Genomic DNA, 21,851 nt, shown 5'->3' on the forward strand with positions numbered 1-21,851 from the left:
CCCGCCCGGCGGATTCTGAGTTGAATCCAGGGCAGGCGGTGGTCTCTCAGCGGCAGCTGTGTTAGGCTCATAGGAGAGCCTTAACAGCAGACTGCTGCCGTGACAGCACCTGCAGCACGTTCCTGCACAGTGTGGCATGCACCATATTGTGCATGCCACACCGTGCAGGAACGGGGGTGCAATTCCAGAGGAGCACATGTGCCACCGGCATGCAGCCACTCTTTAGTTGCATGCCCTCCACCCTTTTCATGGCAGACTCCCCGCCATGAAATGGGGGGTTGAAATGCAACTCGGAATATGCTTGGCGGTACCGCAGCGGCTCCACAAGCATATTCCTGCCACTGCCGCACGATCCTGGTTTCCAGCAGAGGTGGTGATCCGGTGGCAGCCCGACTGCCACACTTGAAATACAGTGGGCAGACCCGCGGCGGCAGTGAGCGGACCGCCACAGCGAGTAGGCTCTGAATAAGGCCCTCAGCCAACAAGCCTATGTACTACTGATACAGCTTGCCTTTTACCACCTGAGTGATAGTCTTATAGCTTAAGGAGTAGTTTAAATCAAATGTACACATTTTTGTTACAGAAGCCACATCCTTAATGCACTTTTTGTTTCCATCCCCTTTATAGGTATGGAGGGCCGGAAACTGATTTCAGCTACAGATACCCAGTTCTCTAATGCACTATTAGCATCTTTAAATGAACAACGTATCCATGGACTATTTTGTGATGTCACTATTATCGTGGAAGGCAAAAAGTTTAGTGCCCACAAAAATATTCTGTCAGCATCAAGCACATATTTTCATCAACTATTTTCTGTTGCGAATCAAGTGGTTCAGCTGACTTGTGTAAGAGCAGACATCTTTGAAGAAATTCTTAACTACATCTACAGTTCCAAAATTGTTAGATTACACTGTACTTTGCTTGAGGAGTTGATTAGATCAGGCACACTACTGGGCATTAAGTTCATTGCAGAGCTAGGTATCCCTTTGTCAGAGATGAAAAGCATGACAAAGGGTGTAAATAATAACTGTGTGGGAATCTCTCAGCCTAACCTGGACCAGAGAGGATTTAAAAATAAAATTGCATCTGCAGAGGAGCCCACCAAACGGGTACTGAGTAAAGAAGATGGAATATGTGCCGTACCGTACAGTAATGAGGAAGACACTGATGATGATGTAATTTTCTTTTCTGAACTTCTAACTCCAAAACCTGGTGTTTTAAATAACGTAGAAGTAGCACAACAGAGGTGCAGCCTAGATGTGGTTGCTTTGTCTAGTCAACAAATAAACATCGATGGTAGCAGTTCTGCTAACACTTCATTTGTTCCCAATGCAACGTCTGAAAGCAACTTACATTTCAAAGGTGTCTTGCCACCTGGAGAAGATTCTTCATGTGTTAACATTCAAAGTCAAAGAAAAATACGAGCTAGTGAATCACCTTTAGCTGCTTCCTCTCACCATCACACGATTCCTAGCAGCATGTTGCTACATCACCATCCTTCTAATTCATCAAGGGTCTACTCCTTTCCTCAAAAATGTTTATCCCCAACAACTGATAGGATTGTCCTGCAGCTCACATCAAATAATGTTGCTTCAGACAAGGTTGTGATTGCTAGCAATGATAGTTGTCCTTCTAGCCCAGATTCTTTAACTGTCACTCATGGTAGTGCAGATGCTTGTGACAAGCAAGAATTTCAGAACCCAAAAAACATAGCTGTTAATCCAAAAAGTACCTCAAGGCAGGAGATGGAAAATACAAATATTAATCCTGGACACACCAGCGATTGTTCCAAAGGGTCAGTAACTGGGTCCCAGAGCATTGTAGAGGGAAAGACACTCTTCACCCTAGGGACCCCATCTGAAAATGGAGGGTTATCAGTTGGTGACAAAGATTACACAAATAATGGGAAAGATCCATGCAACATAGTTGTATCAATTAAGGATGACTCAGATGATGATGATGGTGAAATTAAGCTACCAAAATCAACTGATGGTTCTCCAGACAACAAGCGTTCGAAAGTAAAGTATGAGGACCACTATCAGCATGTTGATGAAGATGGAAAGGTCTACTACATCTGCATCGTATGCAAGAGATCCTATGTATCGGTGAAGAATTTGAAAAGGCATTTTAATACCCATACATGGGAATATAAATATCCTTGTCGTTTCTGTGGGAAAGTTTTTGCATTGGGGGAGTACCGCACAAAGCATGAAGTTGTGCACACTGGGGAGAAGAGGTACCAGTGCTTGACATGTGGAGAGGCTTTCACCTACTATAGCTCTATGTCTTCACATATGAAGACGGCTCATAATCAAGACCCTTCCCGAGACCCTAAGCTTTATCGTCTGCACCCATGCAAGTCATCAGTCAAAGAGAATACGTGTGACAATAAAACACAACTGTCAACTAGTGTTCCTGTAGTAAAGGATGATGGATTTATTGAAAATAAAGTTACTGTTTCTGATGAAACAGCATCTAATTTACTCTCCCAAACAATTAGCTGGGATGATCTCTTTGGGGATCCAGGAAGGCAAAATATTTTAAAATCAAGCCCATCCAAGGGCAGTGCTGAAATTGAGTTTATAGTACCTGAAACTTACTAAGCTGATCACAAACAAAAAAACTGGTATTATGTAAATAGATTGCTAACAAATTAAACACTAATTTTTAAGCTGGAAACAAAAGATCCCATATGTCTTCAAATGTTGTAGGCTGTTCTTTGTTGTCTTTGCTTTTTACAGCAATATGGCTAGACGTGCTTTACTCTCTGAGGATGCTTATTGAAATAGCAGCCAGTTTCTTACTGTAATTTCATAACTTTCAAAAAAGCAGTCTCGAAAGGACATTTTAAAATAATACTGGAAAGTTTACAAATGATTATAAGAAGGGAAGAATATTTTTCCCAAAAATGTCACTGTATTCTGTTGCTGTAAATATGGCCATTTGCTGTTTTGAAGCAGCGCATTCATGTCTCTTGTATACAAAGTTGTTTCTGTAAAGAGAAACAAAACTTAATTCTGTAAAGGATATTAAATGGATTGTTTGAACATCTGTCAGCCAAATAATTATTGTAACATTTCTTTTTATAGAGTTTTTGTAATTTTCAGCCAATAAAACAGCTAGGAGAAGCTTACATCAATTCAAAGTTAGTGCCTCCTTGTCATAAGATGGTGTCAAAGTCTATCTTTGGTACATAGCCACTTGTCGATATATTCATATGAGTATGCCTGACCATAGACGTCTAGTAGATTCTATCATTTAACAGTATGTCCACTTCTCCGCAGAGATCTTTTTGATGCCTCCCTGAGGTCAGAACTGTCCTTGACCTTTGCCACATATCGTTACAGACTTTGGCATTCATCCTCTGTTCCAGTAAACCAGCTTTTCCAAACTTATTCTTATCATACCTTAAGTCACAGAGATCACAGTATATCCTTTCCATTTAGTGCTCTCTTGGCTCTCAGAGGGTTCGAGTTTGTTGAAGCCTATTTCTCTACATACAACAACACAAAAATAGACTTCGGGTGTGTTTGTACTGTCTGTTTTAGCACCTTTTGAAATGTTCTAGATATCCTACCAAGGTATTCCCTACTTGTTGAAATGGGTAAAATCACATGATAGTATTCTACTCTCACCTATCCTTGAGTCTGCTCCTTCAAATCTTGTGTAACTGTAGTAGACCCAATACAATTATTTAAGGCGGATCAGTCTAAGCCAGGCTTCTCCAACAAAGTAGCTTTTGAGCTACTGGTAGCTCGGTGGCTAACATTAAGTAGCTCTTCTGTGTGCAGCCTAGCCTACTAAATTAGAAGCTTTTAATTGGACAAATTAATATGTGTTTACCTACACTGAAAATGGAGTATTCAACACCAAAATGTTTATATTTAAAGAACTCATAAGGTGATTTGAGAAAAATGGCTAAATGTTCAGACTATAGTTACAGCTGATATCTGAGTGAGAAGTCATTCGGTGTTGGGGGAGACAGTGTTAAAAATAATACCTTTTTTTACATTGCTGCTTTAAGGTAATCTTTCATATAGTGGCCCCTAAAGTAATCTTGTTTGATGTGGTCACTGTTACAACATTCATATTATCGGTAGCTTGGGGTGATTTTCATTAAAAGTAAGTAGCTCTTATTACAGAAAAGGTTGGAGACCCTGCTTAGGGTCATGTAAGGCGTCCCGCTTTTCTTCCTCACCCAAGGTCCCCAGATCCTTTTCCTGACTATCATTGATTTTATAAAAGGGTTTTATTGTCTATGCAGAAATTTCCTTGTATAAAGTAGATAAGAGTTTTCTTCGCATTTCGGCATTACTTATTTGGCAGATAGTTGGTCACCATCTATACATGATCCATAGAGGTTTATGAAAACTTGGATAGATCATATATTTTCCCCTGAAAGTCTGAATTTTTTGTATCTATCCTTCCAAGTTATAACTCTGATCTCTTATTCCTGCCTCTCCCTTCTCTTTGAATTCTTTCAATCTGTTAGCCTCCTTAGAACGGGCTCCTAAGCATGAACTTGTATCCCCAACACTTCTGCATAGATACCTGTCCCAAGGCCAAAACTGCAACCATGCCAGGTAAAACTTTGATAATCTTACCAGATTCTGGACGTTACATGCTTGGCTCTACACCTTGCGATTTGACCCATGGGAGCCGGATATCTAAATGACAGTTATTATCCTCCACCAACTGTGCTGCTCAGTAGTAGTATTTGTTAACATTGGCTGATTCTACTCCACCCTCCTATACTAATTTGTACAGGTAGGTCAGTGACATTCATACTGCTTCATTTTACAAAGTGTTTTTCAAACCTCTCTTTTTAGTTCGCTTTACTACATTTTAGCAGTCAAGGAAGGCATATTCTGTAAACAATGTACAGGCCAGAGGAATCATTTTATATAAAGTTACTTATTCCAGTGAAGTCAGGAAGGAAAACTAACCCCTACCCTGCCTTAGATCATACGTACATGAAATGGTGCAACACTGGGTCAACTTTAATGCTCCAAAACTCCTGCAAATCTAGTTATATTTGTAGTGCATATCGGTATTAAGTTCTGCTAATTTATCTACAGGCAGCTGTAGTTTCCATGCTTCTTTATTATATCTATGATTCTATAACCTGACAGAAAGGGGTTTCTAAGAAAAAAAAATAGATCTTTTTATTGTTTGGTATTCTATTGTTACTTCACTACAGCCAGTGAATCAGGATAGCCCCATCAGTGAGTGACGGGGCTATCCTGGTCCTCTCTGCCAGTGGCTTTCTAACTAGAAGGGGCATTTAGTAACCAGATTTCCCATAATTAATAACCATTTACCCACACTCTGGGTGTCAGTGCCCAGTATGAGAGAAGGAATAGTTTCCTACCTGTAACTCCAGTTCTCTTGTAGGGGTATTTCCGTGATAAGTCATAAGCATTTGAATAGTCCCGCCCATGTGCGGGGACCCCGGAGCACTTCGTTAGATATATCTTCTTAAGTTGTCATCTTTCGCCTTTCTTCGGGAAGGCCTGCATAGAGATAGAAAGACAATAATGCAGCCTAACTAACTAGGGTACACTGGCCATTACTTCATCTTGAAGTGAAAAAAGATAGCCATTGCTTTTAAAATTTTGTAATTTATGGAGTATAATACATATAGAAAACTCCACTTCACAAAACCCCTTTTTTCATGATAGAGATGAAAGGGTTGGACAGAGAAGCCCCCCATAGACTGATAGTATATGTCTGAAAATAGATACAGTGCCTTTAAGAGTCTCCAGAGACCACCAGTATCCCATGATGCACAGCTAGTGGCAGTTACTTCATTTCTTTTTGAAGGCATAGAGAAGTGAATGCCTATGCTAGATCCTGGATAAGTCTGCTTCTTCTGCCGGGGAGAAGGGAGGGTTGCTTATGACTTATCACAGAAATACCCTTACAAGAGAACTGGAGGTACAGGTAAGAAACTATTCCTTCTCTTATAGGGGATTCCCGTGTATAGTCATAAGCATTTGAATAGTCTAGCAAGCCCATCCCATAACCCCCAAGCGGTGGAAGATACAGAGAAGTGACCTTTCCATTAGGCAAACAGATTCCGAAGGGAAGCCTGTCTAACCTGAGCATCTGCCTTGGCATCAGTGTCCAGGCAGTAGTGTTTTGTAAATGTGTGGAATGACTTCCAGGTGGCAGCTTTAAAGATTTCTGAAACAGGTATGTTATGGAGTAAAGCCTCAGTAGTAGCTTTGCCTCTGGTAGAGTGAGCCCCTAGGTTACCAACAAGAGTTTTGTTGGCTTTCTTATAGCACAGCTGGATACAGGACACGATCAATTGGGAGATGAGCTGTTTGGAGGTAGCTAGACCTGTACGGATAGAGCCATAGTTTAGAAATAACTGATCTGCTCTACGGATATCCTTAGTCTTGTCTAAATAAAACTTAAAACCCTTCTGACATCTAGGGAATGAAGAGACCTCTCGGCTGGAGAAGAGGGGTGCTGAAAAAGGTAGCTAATGAAATTGTTTGGTTTACGTGGCAATCCGAAATTACTTTAGGAAGGAATCTCGGATGTGTTCTCATAACCACCTTGGAGGAATGGAAAACTGTATATGGTTATTGATAACATAGTGCCTGGAGTTCGCTAACCCTGCGGGCAGAAGTAATAGCTTCAAGGAAAGCTGTCTTCCAAGACAGATGCTGGAGAGAAGCCCTATGAATGGGTTCAAAAGGCTCCTGCATCAGTCGAGAAAGAACCACCTTAAGCTCCCAAGGAGGGGAAGGGCACCTCAAGGGAGGAAACACTTTCCTCAAACCCTCTGGAAAGTCTCTAATGACTGGGATTTTGAAAAATGAAGTTTGTGAAGGGCATTTCCTATAAGCAGTTAGAGCTGCTAGGTGCACTTTAATGGAAGGAAATTGAAGGCCAGATCGTGCTAAATGTAGCAAATATGGGAGAAAAACATCTTCCTGACAGGAAGTAGGATCCTTCTTCTTTGAGGCGCACCAGATGCAAAATCTTTTCCACTCATAGACATAAGAAGTGCATGTGGATGGTCTCTTAAATAAGTATCTCCATGCAGTCCTGAGGTAAATTCAAATGTCCATACTGCACTAACTCAGGAGCCATGCAGCCAAATTCAATGATGAGAGGTTGGGGTGAACCATCTTTTCGCCGAACTTTGTGAGAAGGTCTGGCCGACACGGACGCCATAGATGTGGCAGGAGAAGACCTGTGGTGAAAATCCGTGAACCACCACTGACGCGGCCATTCCGGAGAAATGAGGACCATCTTGGTCTGTGACTGCAAGAGCTTGTTGAGGACTGTCTGGATCAGGGGTATCAGAGGAAAGGCGTAGAGAAATCTGCCTGACCAGTTTATCCACTGCATTCCCCAGAGTGCCCGGTTGGTAAAACCTTGAGGCGAAGTTTTGGAATTTGTTGTTTTCTGCGGTAGTGAACAAATTGACCTCTGGAGTACCCCATCTTCTGAAGATATCTCGCACCACATTGTCGTTTAAGACCCATTCGTGGTTTTCCTGAAGGAGTCTGCTTAGAGCGTCGGCCTGAGCATTTTGAACACCTGGGAGGTGAGTTGCTGTGATGGTCAGATTTCTGGCTAAGAGCCATTTCCAGATCGTTTGGGCTTCCTGAGATAACGGTCGTGATCTCAAGCCCCCCTGCTTGTTGAGGTAGAACATTGTTGTCGTATTGTCCATCTGGACAAGCAGGGAACTGGAGTGGAATGATGGCTGAAAGGCTTTCAGAGCCAAATGAACCGCTCGTAGCTCCAGTAGATTGATGTGGTATGTGGATTTCTTCATGGACCACTGACCTGTATCTGAAGGTGGTCTGTGTGTGCAAACCAGCCGAGAGAGGAGAGAAGCCTCCGTTACTATGGTTTGTTTTGGTATCTCCTTGTGGAAGGCGATCCCTCGTAGGAGATTGCGGGAAGAGCACCACCATCTGAGAGACTGAAGAGCATGCTGTGACAGCTGAATCCTGTCTTCCCAATCCCCTATTCTCTGGTTCCGTTGATCCTCCAAACATTCCTGCAAGGGTTTCATGTGGAGTGGTGCATTTAGAGTGAGCAAGATACAGGATGCCATGGAGCCCAGAAGAGAGGAGACCTTCCTCACTGTTGGAAAGGGCATGGTCATGTGAGCTTGAGCCTCCGAAGGATACACGTTTGTCGTGCGAGTATTGATGGTCGCTCCCGGAAACTGAAGACACTGGACAGGTGTTGAGACGGACTTCGTTTGGTTGATGTGAAGACCCAACCGAAGGAGAAGATCGGAGGTCCAAGTAAAGTGTAGTCGAGCTCCCTGAGACATGGACGCCTTGATCAGCCAATTGTCTAGGTAGGGGAAGATGAACACCTCAGATGGGCAGCCACTACTGCCATGCATTTTGAGAATGTCCTGGGAGCTGATTTCAGGCCGAATTGAAGCACACAGTATTGATAGTGGTGTTCCCCACTGTGAATCTCGAACTTGCGATGCTTCTTTACAATGGGGACGTGGAAGTATGCGTCTTCCAGATCTATCGCGCATAACCAATCCCCCTGATGAATTTGAGGGTAGATTTGATGCAACGCTAACATTCGGAATTTCTTTCTCCGAACCCACTTGTTTGCGTGTCGTAAATCGAGAACGGGTCTGAACTCGTTCTTGTCTTTCTTTTGGACCAGAAAGAACCTGGAATACAGTCCTGTTCCCCGGTGTACAAAAGGAACAGGTTATATTGCCCTTTTTTGTAAGAGAATGTTGACCTCCAATTGTAACTGACTTAGTTGGTGCCGTGAGTGTGTTGGAGGGATCGATGGAGGAGGGCTGGTGAAACGTAGCGAGTATTCATTGCGAACAATATTCAGCACCCAATTATCCCGAGTTATTTTTTGCCACTCTGCCAGGAAGTTTTGAATGCTTCCCCCCACCGGAGTGGGTAACAGAAGAGGGGGAAGAAAGGCTTCAGGGCTTAGAACCAGCAGGCGCCTTATTCCCTTGTGCTGGTTTCTGGCCTCCCCGTCCTCTGGGTTAACGTTTCTGAAACGGTTGGAACGACTGATATGATTGTTGCTGACTTGCCTGATGGCCCTGGTATCTCTGGAACCTCTGGGAAGAGTAACGCCGTTGGAAAGGGCAGAAATGTTTGCGCTGTTCCTTTGGTTTCTCAAGACCTACTTCTTTCACAGCCTCCATTTCTGCCTTCATGCAAGCCATCTCCTCATCCGCATGAGAGCCAAAGAGGGTAGTGCCAGAAAAGGGTAAATTCATGATCCGCTGTTGAGCCTCGGGCTTAAGCGAGATGAGGCAAAGCCATGAATGTCTTCGGAGAGCCACTCCGTGACAATAGCCATGTGCTGAAAGGAGTAAAGTGTCTGCCGCTGCACTTATTATTTGGTTGGACACCATAAGTCCTTCATTTAATATCTCCGTAAAATCCTCCCTCTTGTCCCTTGGCAGAAGGTCTGCGAACTGCTGAAGGGATCCCCAAAGGGAACGTCGTGCCTGCCCAGCAGGGCTGTAGCACTAGCAGCCTTCATTGTAGTGGCTGCCGTATTACATACCTTCTGACCCACCGAGTCTACTTTACGGCTTTCCTTATCAGGCGGTACTGTAGACGTTGGAGTCGTAGCATGTTGCTTCTTGGCTGCCACAACAATGACAGTCTGGTGTGGGGTCCGTCTGGAGGAATGTGGGATCTTGCTCAGGTGGGCGCTATTTTTTCTGTAGCCTGGAAAGAGCGGATTTGATGGAAGAAGGTGTTAAGAATAATTCCATCGCAGGTTCCAATAAGCCTGGCACCAGAGGGAGCAAGGGACGAGAAGCTTGTCTCTGCTGGAGAGTTTCAAACATGACTGAAGTTGATGGCACAGGGGTGGACAATGGGATATTTAGTTTGGACGCCCCATGCAGTAGAACCTCTTGAAACATGGTAATGTTGTCAATAGGAGACACCCTTTGAGGAGGAGAGTCCGAAAGTGTGGGCGAATACCTCCCAGTACTTGTGGAGAATGTGTCTCTGGTGTGCCGGGAGCGAGATCTGTCATAACGATGTCGGTGATGAGAGCGTGTGGATGAACATCGGTGGCTGCGAGACTGTTCTCTCACACGGGACCTAGACCTCCGTCTTCTAGGCACAACAGGAGTCATGGGCCAAGGAACAGTAGGCCCCGGAGGAGGCGGTGGAAGTGGAGGCGGCGTTGGAGGTGGTAGTGGAGGAGGCGGAGGAGGAGCATGTTCCGCTGGTCCAGGAGGATCAGAGTGAGGTGGTGTCCTTGCAGGTGAATATGTACATGAGTACTTAAGCTGCCTGAAGTGAGAAAGGAGCCAAAGATTAATTATAAGATCTCCCCCTCGACGTAGATCTACTGGTCGACAGCGATCTTTGACATCGTCTGGACCTTGAACTCCCCCTCGACATGTGTCTCCTTGACGTCGACCGTCGGTGAATCCTCAATGGCGACCGTCGGTGCCTCTTTGGCGATTGGCGGTGTCAGCACCCATCGGTGGTGGCTGGTCGACGTCGATCGGTGCTGATGTGTCGCCATTGACCGGGAGACAACGTCTTCGACGGCGAACTCTGCCGTGATGGAGAACGAGAAGGTCTTGACGCTCTTCTCCTCGACGCGGAGCGTCGACTCAGAGCCCCGAGTCGACGGTGAACATATCGTCGCCATACCTGCCCTCGACATAGTCGTCCTCAACATTGACCGGCGTCGTTTTTCCGCTCTTCTTCGCTTGGGGAGCCACCCAGAGGCTGAAGACAAGGTTTTGGTAGAGGACTGATTCTCTACTTGCCCAGAGGTCCCACCTGTAGATGTTGCTTGCTGTTTTCTTCGCTCCTCTGCCCGTTGAAGCCAAAATTTCTCCCTGTCACACAGGGTGCGCTTGGAGAAGGTTTTACAGATGGGATATGTCTCAGGAACATGAGAAACAGGCAAACACAGAATACACACTGTGTGAATCAGATTTGGCCTTTTTTCTTCCACAGTCAGGACACTTGTCAAAAAAGGAAGGCATTTTGACTAACAAACTGTGGAAAATCTGTCCGAAAAAGATAGTAATAGGTAGAGAAAGATCAAAAACGTCAAGTGAAGTTATAAAAAGGTAAATTCTGAAGAGATTTTTTATGAAAAACATCAAATGAGGTAGAGCTCAATGCTCCAGGGTCCGGAAAAAAGAACTGAAGTAACTGCTTCTAGCTGTGCATCATGGGATACTGGTGGTCTCTGGAGACTCTTAAAGGCACGGTATCCATTTTCAGACATATAATGGCAGCCTATGGGGGGATTCTATGTTCAACCCTTTCATCTCTATCATGAAAAAGGGGTTTTGTGAAGGGGAGTTTTCTATATGTATTAAACTCCATATATTGCAAAATTTTAAAATCAATGGCTATCATTTTTCACTTCAAGATGAAGTAATGGCCAGTGTAGCCTAGTTAGTTAGGTTGTCTTTCTATCTCTTAAGTGTCTATGCAGGCCTTCCCGAAGAAAGGCGAAATATGACAACTTACGAAGATATATCTAACGAAGTGCTCCGGGGTCCCCGCACATGGGCGGGACTATTCTAATGCTTATGACTATACACGGAAATCCTCTACAAGAGAAAGACCTAATAGAAAAAACACCTGCCATATTTTCTAATGTATTAAGTAGAAAGAAAACATATCAACAACTTTTCTGCATCCACTGACTTTATTGCTGCAGTGCCTCGTATGCCACCAGGCGGGAAACGACCATTACAACGCGGCTGCTACCATGCAATACTTTTACAAAGTGGATGTTACAACGCAGATACCGTTTCCATGTATACCTTTTGCCACGCAGGATTTTACAATGAATATGCCTTCACCACGCATGCCTTTACAACTAATTCCATTGTAAAAGCATGAATGGTAAAGACATATGCGTGGTAAAGATTTTACTAGTAAATGTAAGTATTTTGCAGGTTATTAAGTGTTTACATATACATATATTAGGGAAAGGTCTTTGTTTAGGGTGGGTACAGATTTTTGTGTGGTAAGGGAATTTTTAGTGTTTAGGGTGCTTATGGGTTTTTGGATGCCAAGGGTAATTTTAGTGTGTGTATGTATGTATATATATATATATATATATATATATATATATATATATATATATATATATATAGAGAGAGAGAGAGAGGTGTTAAGGAATGTTTTTTGTGTGGGTAAGGGTTTTTGTGTGGCCAGGGATTTTTTAGGGTGGATATGGGTTTTTGAGTGGCAAGGGACATTTTAGGGTGGATATGGGTTTTTGTGTGGCCAGGGATTTTTTTAGGGTGGGTTTGGGTGGCACCGTGTTTTTAGGGTGGGTTTGGGTTTTTGGTTGGTGAGGGACATATTAGGGTGGGTATTGGTTTTTGGGTGGCAAGAGATTTTTTAGGGTTGGTTTGGGTTTTCGAGTAGCAAGGGAATTGTAATGGTTTAGGGTGGCAAGAGAATTATGGTTTAGGGTGGGTATGACATTTTGGGTGGCAAAGGGTTTTTTAGGGTTTAGGGTGGGTTTTAGTTTTTGGAGGGCAAGCCTATTTTTAGGGTTTGGCGTGAGAATGGGATTATATATATATGCTGGCAAGGGTATTTGTGTATATAAAAATATATATGTGTGTGTATATATATATATTTATGCTTGTGTGTGTGTATATATATATATATATATGTGTGTGTGTGAAAGTACAGGCAGGTACAATCCATATATGTATGTATATATTGTACCTGCCTGTACTTTCTTCTACCAAGCAAATGCCTTTACCATGCGAATGTAAGTATTTTACAGGAAAATATAAACCCTTTATATATACACAAAAAAGGTCTATACTTACCTGTAAAATACTTACATTTACTTGTAATTCTTTTACCACACAAAGTCTTTCCCCTTCATGCTTTTACAATGAAATTTGTTGTAAAGGCATGCTTGGTAAAGATATTATTGTGGTAAAAGTACTGCGTGACAATGGTACCTGCGTTGTAACGGCCGCGTTGTGAAAGGATGCGTGCTAATGGCATGCATGGTTCTGTCATATCGAAGTTCAAAGTGTGTGGACACCTTGTTCAGAAATTGACCACCTTCTTAGGCTTCCCAGGTAATGTCAGCTTGCGTAATGATATGGTTGTGTACGATGGACAGACCACCTGGGGTGGTATCCTTATATTTAATACTATTGTTGGATGTGTCTGGTCCATGTGCACATGCAGCACAGTCTGAACACGTACAGCAGGTTTTTTTTTAAATTCATTTGACCCTATTTGTTCCTAATAATAAGCCATGGAAACCAGGGAGAGTCCTATTTTTACCCCAGCCTGAGGTTTTTCTGTTACTGCCTGAAGCCCCTTGGCTATCCTTGGCCAGCATGAAGGCCCTAGCTATCCTTAGACAGCATGTTTCTATTTCCCCCGTCAGCGCCCTCACCGGGACATCTTTGCAGAACCTACAAAATTTCTCTTTGGGATACAGTTCATCTGTAATACTAAGTCACTATTAGGACTTTTCCCACACAGGACTTCCCTCCAGTCCTTAATGCGAGTCACATACATTGCTACTTCATAACTCTTGAAAAGCTACGCTAAAAGTTTGACTACTTTTATTCCTTTGAACTTGGATTCTTGAGTCCCTTCTGATCCATCGCTAAGAAAAAAACCAAAAGATCTGCCTTTCTTTGTTCCTGGTTCTCTTGTATTGCACCGCTTTCAATGGCTTTCAATGCTTAATCCTAATAAACTGCATCAATTTATAAGTTTGCCATATCACTACCCTAAAGTCCACTGATGTCTCATTAAATGCAAAGCTATCTCATAAGCTCAAATTATTAGGCCCATCCTGGGTCCAACAGCTCTTAGGCGTTGAGGCGCCTCTTTTGAAAAGGTTTGTGCCTCAAGTTCTTTTTAATCCATTTTGTATTGGCAATATATACATAAATGCAATGCAGGTGCTTTGCATTATGTAAAAATAATTTGTAGTTTGATTTAAATGCTAGGGTCATTTCACTGTACATCCATTCCAGGTCTAAAAGTTCAGGACAGCTTACATGATATTTACATAATCATCCCTTCAGCGACGAACAAAAAGAATAAACAACACAACTGAGTAAATACTGTGGATGGTGAACATCCTCAGGCCAAAGGCTCCCTCATGTACAGCTTGTTGTATCCAGTTCTACTGTTATGAGTTTATAATCTGGGATTATCTGAAAATCCTGTCATGTAAATCCAATCTGTAATAACAGTGAACGTCCTGGGGGCAGGGGATCTATGGTGGGGACGGCGGGGGGAATTGATGATTATGGAGGAAAATGGGGGAGCCACATGGGAAGCCAGGCCACAAGCTTATTATGTCCTGAGAACTTCAGCTCTCTACGAATGTGTGATAACTCGTAGGTCAATATTCCCAAAACAAACTCTTGCCCAGACCAACCCCTTCTAATGTAGCTGTTTTCTGACCCTCTGACACCTCTCAACACAATGACATTGGGAATAATCTTTTTATTATTGAATCTGTGCCCACTTCAATGCTCTTTTATTACTGCTTTGCGACTCGTACCCCTCTTGTATAATTAGCGCATCTTTAATAAAATAGCTGATTAACTTTTATACAATGTTCCATTCTCTGCCTTCTTTGCTCTACTCCCTGTATTTCTCCACCGTTGTGGTGATCCAGATTCAGCCATCTGTGTGTGTTACCTGCGTTTTTCAGACTCCTGTCCCTGGGATGTTTCTTTCCTCCAATCCTTACTAGTGTACGTGTGTCTCATTCCAATCTAAGTTTTCTGAAGGGGTCTGACAAAATCAAAACCTTTTTTTTGGCTGGGGAAATTGGAGTGTATTTTATGTCCTCCGTGCTTTGGGTGGGCCAAGATTCTGTTCGGCTTCTCTGATCTTACAATTGCACTCTGCAGGCACATGTGCTCCAGATCCAATTTTACATGAGCCTTGAGCTCAGAGTGGCTGCAGTGTTGCAAATCCTCAGAGTCTAAGAGCTGATTCTGCTCTTTTAAGGTGCTAGTTTTGTGATTTCTTATCTTACAACGGAGAACAGTTGTGTATTTTTTAGTATATTTATCGGCCAATAGGTCGGCACAGTGCTCAGACATTTTCCTATTTGAGTTGATTTTTTAATGGGAATATAGTTTGATTTATCTATCAATGGAATAAAACATGTCAGGGATTCTTACAATCCTTATACTCCTTTGGTTCAGTGATTCAACACGTGTTTAAACTGGCTTTCCCATTGTTTTAATATTTTCAGTGGTTCCAAGTAAATGAGACAAAAAATAAATAAAAGGAAAATAGATTGCGGTACTATAATTAAATAGAAGTCCTTCTATTAGTAAGGTTATATTTTTAGATTGATCGTTTTGATACTGCATTTCCTAAATGTGTTTTATGTTACATACTACTGAGCAATGTTGTATGCGAAATTGATGTTTACAATAAAAGCTATTTAACAAGCTCTTTAGATAGACCTTATGTAAACTGTACGTTCCGGGGACTATATAACTAGACATGTCTATGAAGATTTAAATGTGAGTCTGATTATAGGCAGTTTTTTTTAATTAAAAGAAAAGTTGATGTACCCATTAATATTTGTTATATTGAACGTGTTACTTTTCATGTCCCTTCAAATTATGGCATCTTTCGTTGCATTTTGGAACATTTAGGAACTTGTAGCAAATTATAGATGAAAATTAAATTAATCCTGAGTTTACGAAGTCTGCAGTGTCATTGTGCGAAGCATTCCAATTAAATGCACATCTTGAATTTTGGTGTACGAAAAACATAAAAGAATTTGAATAGGGTGCACATGATTGTTGTGCATAGCATTGAGTACATGGTTAATTTTGTATTTTGATATAAAATAAAATCTTTTTGTTATCAGTTTAGCAATGGTGCTGTTTTCTGTGGCTTGGAAGCTGAAAGGGTTGTTTAATAGCTTTCTTCAGACCTCATCTTTTGGAGTGGATTTATTGAATCTGTAACAAAGGTTCTAATTTCGACTTCGACTCTTCAATACAATCTTGTGATTCTGGGGGATCACATAATCTTCCTCGGCCTACAAGTGTAAAATATGTGCTGTGTAATGCAGTACAATTGTAAATGTGTGAAATGTAAATGTGTAATTCAAATATGTAAAATCCCTCCTTAATGTCCACAATCGTATGTAGTTTCCTAACATTCCCAGGTAATGTGTAGCACTCCGTTGCTTCCCAGCGAGGTTCACGCAATATAAATTTAACTATCAATATAATATAAAACAATACAATAGCTTGTGAAAGAAAATTCGCCACTAACTTTGTCATGGGGAATTGACTATCCACATGTAACATCCTCTGAATAAAAAGTAAAGTCCCCTAGTATAGTGCAATTAGCTTTCTTTAGATACAGTTCAATCAATTTGCCGATTTCTAGGGTAAAGGCGGATTTAGGGCCTAGCGGTCTGCAGACTAGAATGTCTGAGAAGGCTTTTGTATGCTGGATTTTTAATGTGAAGCCTAAAGCCTTGCAGGAAATTGTATACCTTATAGGTTCCTTACAACAGTGATACCTGTCTTTAAGAATAATTGCAAGACCTCCCCTTAGTCTGTATGCTCAATTATGTCCAAGTATTGTGAACCCCGGGGGAAGGGCAACCACCAAGTCTGGGCCAGAGGAGTCACAGGCCCATGTCTCCGTAACTAAGACACAATCAGTCTTGTGCCACAAAAAATGTAGCAAATTCTGGTTTGTTTTTAATTCAAAACCTAACAATCAGGAACACCCTAAATGTCTCTTCCTTGAGCTACTCACCTTCTTCAGCTTCCCACTCCCAAGTTTAGTAGGAGGCTTTTTAGGGGAGCCAGATAGCGGGAGAACAGTCTTGGTTGCAAACCTGCATGACATGCTGGTCAATCCCCATTTCTAACAGAGCCCGCAGATGTTGAACGGAGAACAGCTTAATGATTTACCATAATTCCTCAGGCTCCAGAGTCTAGTCTGCGAATAGATTATCCGTGGAGCCTCTTCTGATGCTTAACGGCCAGAGTTTCTGGCGCATGGTGAAAATCGTCCGTGGACGGGTGCAGACAGCCTTGACATTGGCGCTGCGGCACAGAAGCTGCTCTGTGTCGTAAATAAAGGCCGCCTAAACAGGGGGGCATGGCTGTAGCAATGACACGTCCCATCAGCCACGGCGAAGGCGGAAGACTTAAAATACCAAACTGGAGGCCAGCAACTCCAATTTTCTCCCAGAGGCTCCCCTCTGGGGAAAATGTATGTGGAAAGAAAAGTTAAAACTAATCGAGCAGATGGCAGCTAGACAGGAGCCAGGCAACTCCCAAAACAACCTGCACTTTAGTGCTCTTGTCATCAATACAGCAAAACATTAACCTTCACTGATTTTTCATAGTTTACCATATCTAGTCCAACCATGTCTACAATATTTACCTACCATAACTTACCCGCCATACTTACCATATCTACCTAGCATACATAACCTAATCTATCTACCATGCCATACTTACCTACCTAACCATTCTATGAGACCTAACCTACCACACCTGACTTTCCTCCACCTCTGCAGTGCATGTTTCTCACACCTGGACTGAAGTGGCAGCTCTGTGTGAAAAGGAGCATCATATGACTTTGGGATTCCTAGTAACAGCCTAAGCTTAAATACTGCTGCCTGTCACAGAAAGCCCGTGTGTCTAACTCGAGCGACCTCTGGCAATGACGTAAGACGTTAGAGTGCTGATTGCAACTTTTGAAGAGCAAGCACATGAGAATGTCATTGCTTCTTTTAAAACAGCAAGACCTATTGGCTTTGCAATTGTATGTTTGGTTATGAATTCTTTGCATAACTTGAGGATGGCGAGACAGCTACAGCTGTGTCTAGGTTAGCCATAAAAATAAAGAACTAAGATTTTAGCGGGAACAAGAAAAGAGGTCCTCTGTTATACAGAAGACGATAGAAAATAGGCATTGTACAGAAGTCTTTTGAAGCCATACTTGATAATAAAGATCTAGCATTGTTTGATTTGAGTATATCTTGAAATACTCCTGTGTAAAACTAATTTAAATAAACACCAATGCAAAATATTTTAATATCACTATGCCATGTTAGTTTTAGTAAAATTCTTTTTTCAAGTCTGTCCTGCAAAATAATAAATGGCATTAAAATGTGTTTTCTTGCTACTTATGAATCTGTTGCTTGCATAAAAGTGATGTGTAACTTCTTTAAAAAAGTACAACGTTGCAAGAATCTCAACTGCTTTAAAGTGCTCGAACTAATTACTATCTTTTGTCAACTATTGCTTCTTCTAGATTCAGGGCCTTATTACGAGTTTGGTGGTCCTCCTGCAGCACCGCCACCCCTGTGCTGAGAGGAGGACTGCTAAGCCCATGGTGCGCCTGCCCGGCGGATTCTGAGTTGAATCCAGGGCAGGCGGGTGGTGCTGCGGTGGTCTCACAGCAGCAGCTGTGTTAGGCTCATAGGAGAGCCTTAACAGCAGACTGCTGTCGTGACAGCGCCTGCAGCACGTTCCTGCACAGTGTGGTATGCACCATGTTGTGCATGCCACACCGTGCAGGAACGGGGGTGCAATTCCAGAGGGGCACAACATGTGCCACCGGCATGCAGCCACCCCTTAGTTGCATGCCCGCTAGCCTTTTCATGGCAGACTCCCGCCATGAAATGGGGGGTTGAAATGCAACTCTGAATATGCTTGGCGGTACCGCAGCGGCTCCACAAGCATATTCCTGCCACTTTCCGCTGCGCCACTGCTGCACGATCCTGGATTCCAGCAGAGGTGGTGATCCTGTGGCAGCCCGACTACCACACTTGAAATACAGTGGGCAGACCCGCGGTGGCAGTGGGCGGACCGCCACAGCAAGTAGGCTCAGAATAAAGCCTCCAGTCAACGAGCCTATGTACTACTGATACAGCTTGCCTTATACCAACTGAGTGATGGTCTTATAACTTAAGGAGTAGTTTAAATCAAATGTGCACATTTTTGTTACAGAAGCCACATCTTTAATGCACTTTTTGTTTCCATCCCCTTTATAGGTATGGAGGGCCGAAAACTGATTTCAGCTACAGATACCCAGTTCTCTAATGCACTATTAGCATCTTTAAATGAACAACGTATCCATGGACTATTTTGTGATGTCACTATTATCGTGGAAGGCAAAAAGTTTAGTGCCCACAAAAATATTCTGTCAGCATCAAGCACATATTTTCATCAACTGTTTTCTGTTGCGAATCAAGTGGTTCAGCTGACTTCTGTAAGAGCAGACATCTTTGAAGAAATTCTTAACTACATCTACAGTTCCAAAATTGTTAGATTACACTGTTCTTTGCTTGAGGAGTTGATTAGATCAGGCAAACTACTGGGCATTAAGTTCATTGCAGAGCTAGGTATCCCTTTGTCAGAGATGAAAAGCATGACAAAAGGTGTAAATAATAACTCTGTTGGAATCTCTCAGCCTAACCTGGACCATAAAGGATTTAAAAATAAAATTGCATCGGCAGAGGAGCCCACCAAACGGGTACTGAGTAAAGAAGATGGAATATGTGCCGTACCGTACAGTAATGAGGAAGAGGCTGATGATGATGATGTAATTTTCTTTTCTGAACTTCTACCTCCAAAACCTGGTGTTTTAAATAATGTAGAAGTAGCACAACAGAGGTGCAGCCTAGATGTGGTTGCTTTGTCCAGTCAACAAATAAACATGGATGGTAGCAGTTCTGCTAACACTTCATTTGTTCCCAATGCAACGTCTGAAAGCAACTTACATTATAAAGTTGTCTTGCAACCTGGAGACGATTCTTCATGTGTTAACATTCAAAGTCAAAGAAAAACGCAAGCTAGTGAATCACCTTTACCTGCTTCCTCTCCCCATCACACGATTCCTAGCAGCATGTTGCTACATCACCATCCTTCTAATTCATCAAGCGGCTACTCCTTTCCTCAGAAATCTTTATCCCCAACAGCTGATAGGATTGTCCTGCAGCTCACATCAAATGTTGCTTCAGGCAATGTTGTGATTGCTAGCAATGATAGTTGTCCTTCTAGCCCAGATGTGTTAACTGCCACTCATGGTAGTGCAGATGCTTGTGACAAGCAAGAATTTCAGAACCCAAAAAACGTTGCTGTTAACCCAAAAGGTACCTCAAGGCAGGAGATGGAAAATACAGGTGTTAATCCTGGACACACCAGCGATTGTTCCAAAGGGTCAGTAACAGGTTCCCAGAGCATTGTGGAGGGTAAGACACTCTTCACCCTAGGGACCCCATCTGAAACTAGAGGGTTATCAATTGGTGACAAAGATTACAAAAATAATGGGAAAGATCCATGCAACATAGTTGTATCGATTAAGGATGACTCCGATGATGATGGTGAAACTAAGCTACCAAAATCAACTGATGGTTCTCCAGACAACAAGCGTTCAAAAGTAAAGTATGAGGACCACTATCAGCATGTTGATGAAGATGGAAAGGTCTACTACATCTGCATCGTATGCAAGAGATCCTATGTATCGATGACGAATTTGAAAAGGCATTTTAATATCCATACATGGGAATATAAATATCCTTGTCGTTTCTGTGGGAAAGTTTTTGCATTGGGGGAGTACCGCACAAAGCATGAAGTTGTGCACACTCGGGAGAAGAGGTACCAGTGCTTGACATGTGGAGAGGCTTTCACCTACTATAGGTCTATGTCTTCACATATGAAGACGGCTCATAATCAAGACCCTTCCCGAGACCCCAAGCTTTATCGTCTGCACCCATGCAAGTCATCAGTCAAAGAGAATACGTGTGACAATAAAACACAACTGTCAACTAGTGTTCCTGTAGTAAATGATGATGGACTTATTGAAAATAAAGGTACTGTTTCTGATGAAACAGCATCTAAGTTACTCTCCCAAACAATTAGCTGGGATGATCTCTTTGGTGATCCAGGAAGGCATAGTATTTTTAAACCAAGCCCATCCAAGGGCAGTGCTGAAATTGAGTTTATAGTACCTGAGTCTTACTGATCACAAACTAAAAAACTGGTATTATGTAAATAGATTGCTAACAAATTAAACACTAATTTTTAAGCTGGAAACAAGATCCGACGTCTTCAAATGTTGTAGGCTGTTCTTTGTTGTCTATGCTTTTTAAAGCAATATGGCTGAACATGTGCTTTACTCTCTGAGGATACTTATTGAAATAGTAGTAAGTTTCTTACTGTAATTTCATAACTCTCAATAAAGCAGACTCGAAAGGACATTTTAAAATACTAGAAAGTTTACAAATGATTATAAGAACGGAAGAATATTTCACCCAAAAATTTCACTGTATTCTGTTTGGAAATATGGCCATTTGCTGTTTTGAAGCAGCGCATTCATGTCTCTTGTATATAAAGTTGTTTCTGTAAACAGAAAAAAATCTTAATTCTGTAAAGGCTATTAAATGGATTGTTTGAACATCTGTCAGCCAAATAATTATTGTAACATTTCTTTTTATAGAGTTTTTGTAATTTTCAGCCAACATAACTGCAAGGAGAAGCTTACATCAATTCAAAGTTAGTGCCTCCTTGTTCTAATACACCATATGTCAAAGTATATCTTTGGTACATAGCCACTTGTCGATATATTCATATGAGTTTGCCTGACCATAGAGGTCTAGTAGATTCTATCATTTAACAGTATGTCCAATTCTCCGCAAAGATCTTTTTGATGCCTCCCTGAGGTCAGAACTGTCCTTGACGTTTGCCACATATCGTTAGACTTTGCCATGCATCCTCTGTTCCAGTAAATCAGCTTTTCCAAGCTTATTCTTATCATACCTTAAGTCACAGAGATCACAGTATATCCTTTCCATTTAGTGCTCTC

At 42.2% G+C, this 21,851-nt stretch overlaps 2 protein-coding genes across 4 annotated transcripts in view; both read left to right on the plus strand.

Moving 5' to 3' along the window:
• The window catches only part of LOC146829409 (transcriptional regulator Kaiso-like), a 326,544-nt gene extending 323,500 nt beyond the window's left edge, over positions 1 to 3,044 (plus strand). For all 3 annotated transcript variants that reach the window (XM_085608093.1, XM_085608092.1, XM_085608095.1), the window contains one exon: positions 628 to 3,044. In XM_085608093.1, coding sequence (XP_085464219.1) covers positions 630 to 2,603 — 1,974 coding nt within the window. In that variant the 5' untranslated portion in view covers positions 628 to 629 and the 3' untranslated portion in view covers positions 2,604 to 3,044. The remainder of the gene's footprint in view (positions 1 to 627) is intronic.
• LOC146829410 (transcriptional regulator Kaiso-like) lies at positions 722 to 21,458 on the plus strand. Its single transcript, XM_085608096.1, has 2 exons — positions 722 to 845; positions 19,039 to 21,458. The coding sequence occupies exon 2, from the start codon at positions 19,041 to 19,043 to the stop codon at positions 21,009 to 21,011; it is 1,971 nt and encodes a 656-aa protein (XP_085464222.1). The 5' UTR covers positions 722 to 845; positions 19,039 to 19,040; the 3' UTR covers positions 21,012 to 21,458.
• Positions 21,459 to 21,851: the final 393 nt, after the last annotated feature.

The sequence above is a fragment of the Triturus cristatus genome, chromosome 5_2 (assembly GCF_964204655.1).
Source record: "Triturus cristatus chromosome 5_2, aTriCri1.1, whole genome shotgun sequence".
In the NCBI taxonomy this organism is placed as follows: Eukaryota; Metazoa; Chordata; class Amphibia; order Caudata; family Salamandridae; genus Triturus; species Triturus cristatus.

Excerpts from the sequence above, each read along its gene's own strand:
- LOC146829410 (XM_085608096.1), top strand. The coding sequence starts at position 19,041 with ATGGAGGGCCGAAAACTGATTTCAGCTACAGATACCCAGTTCTCTAAT.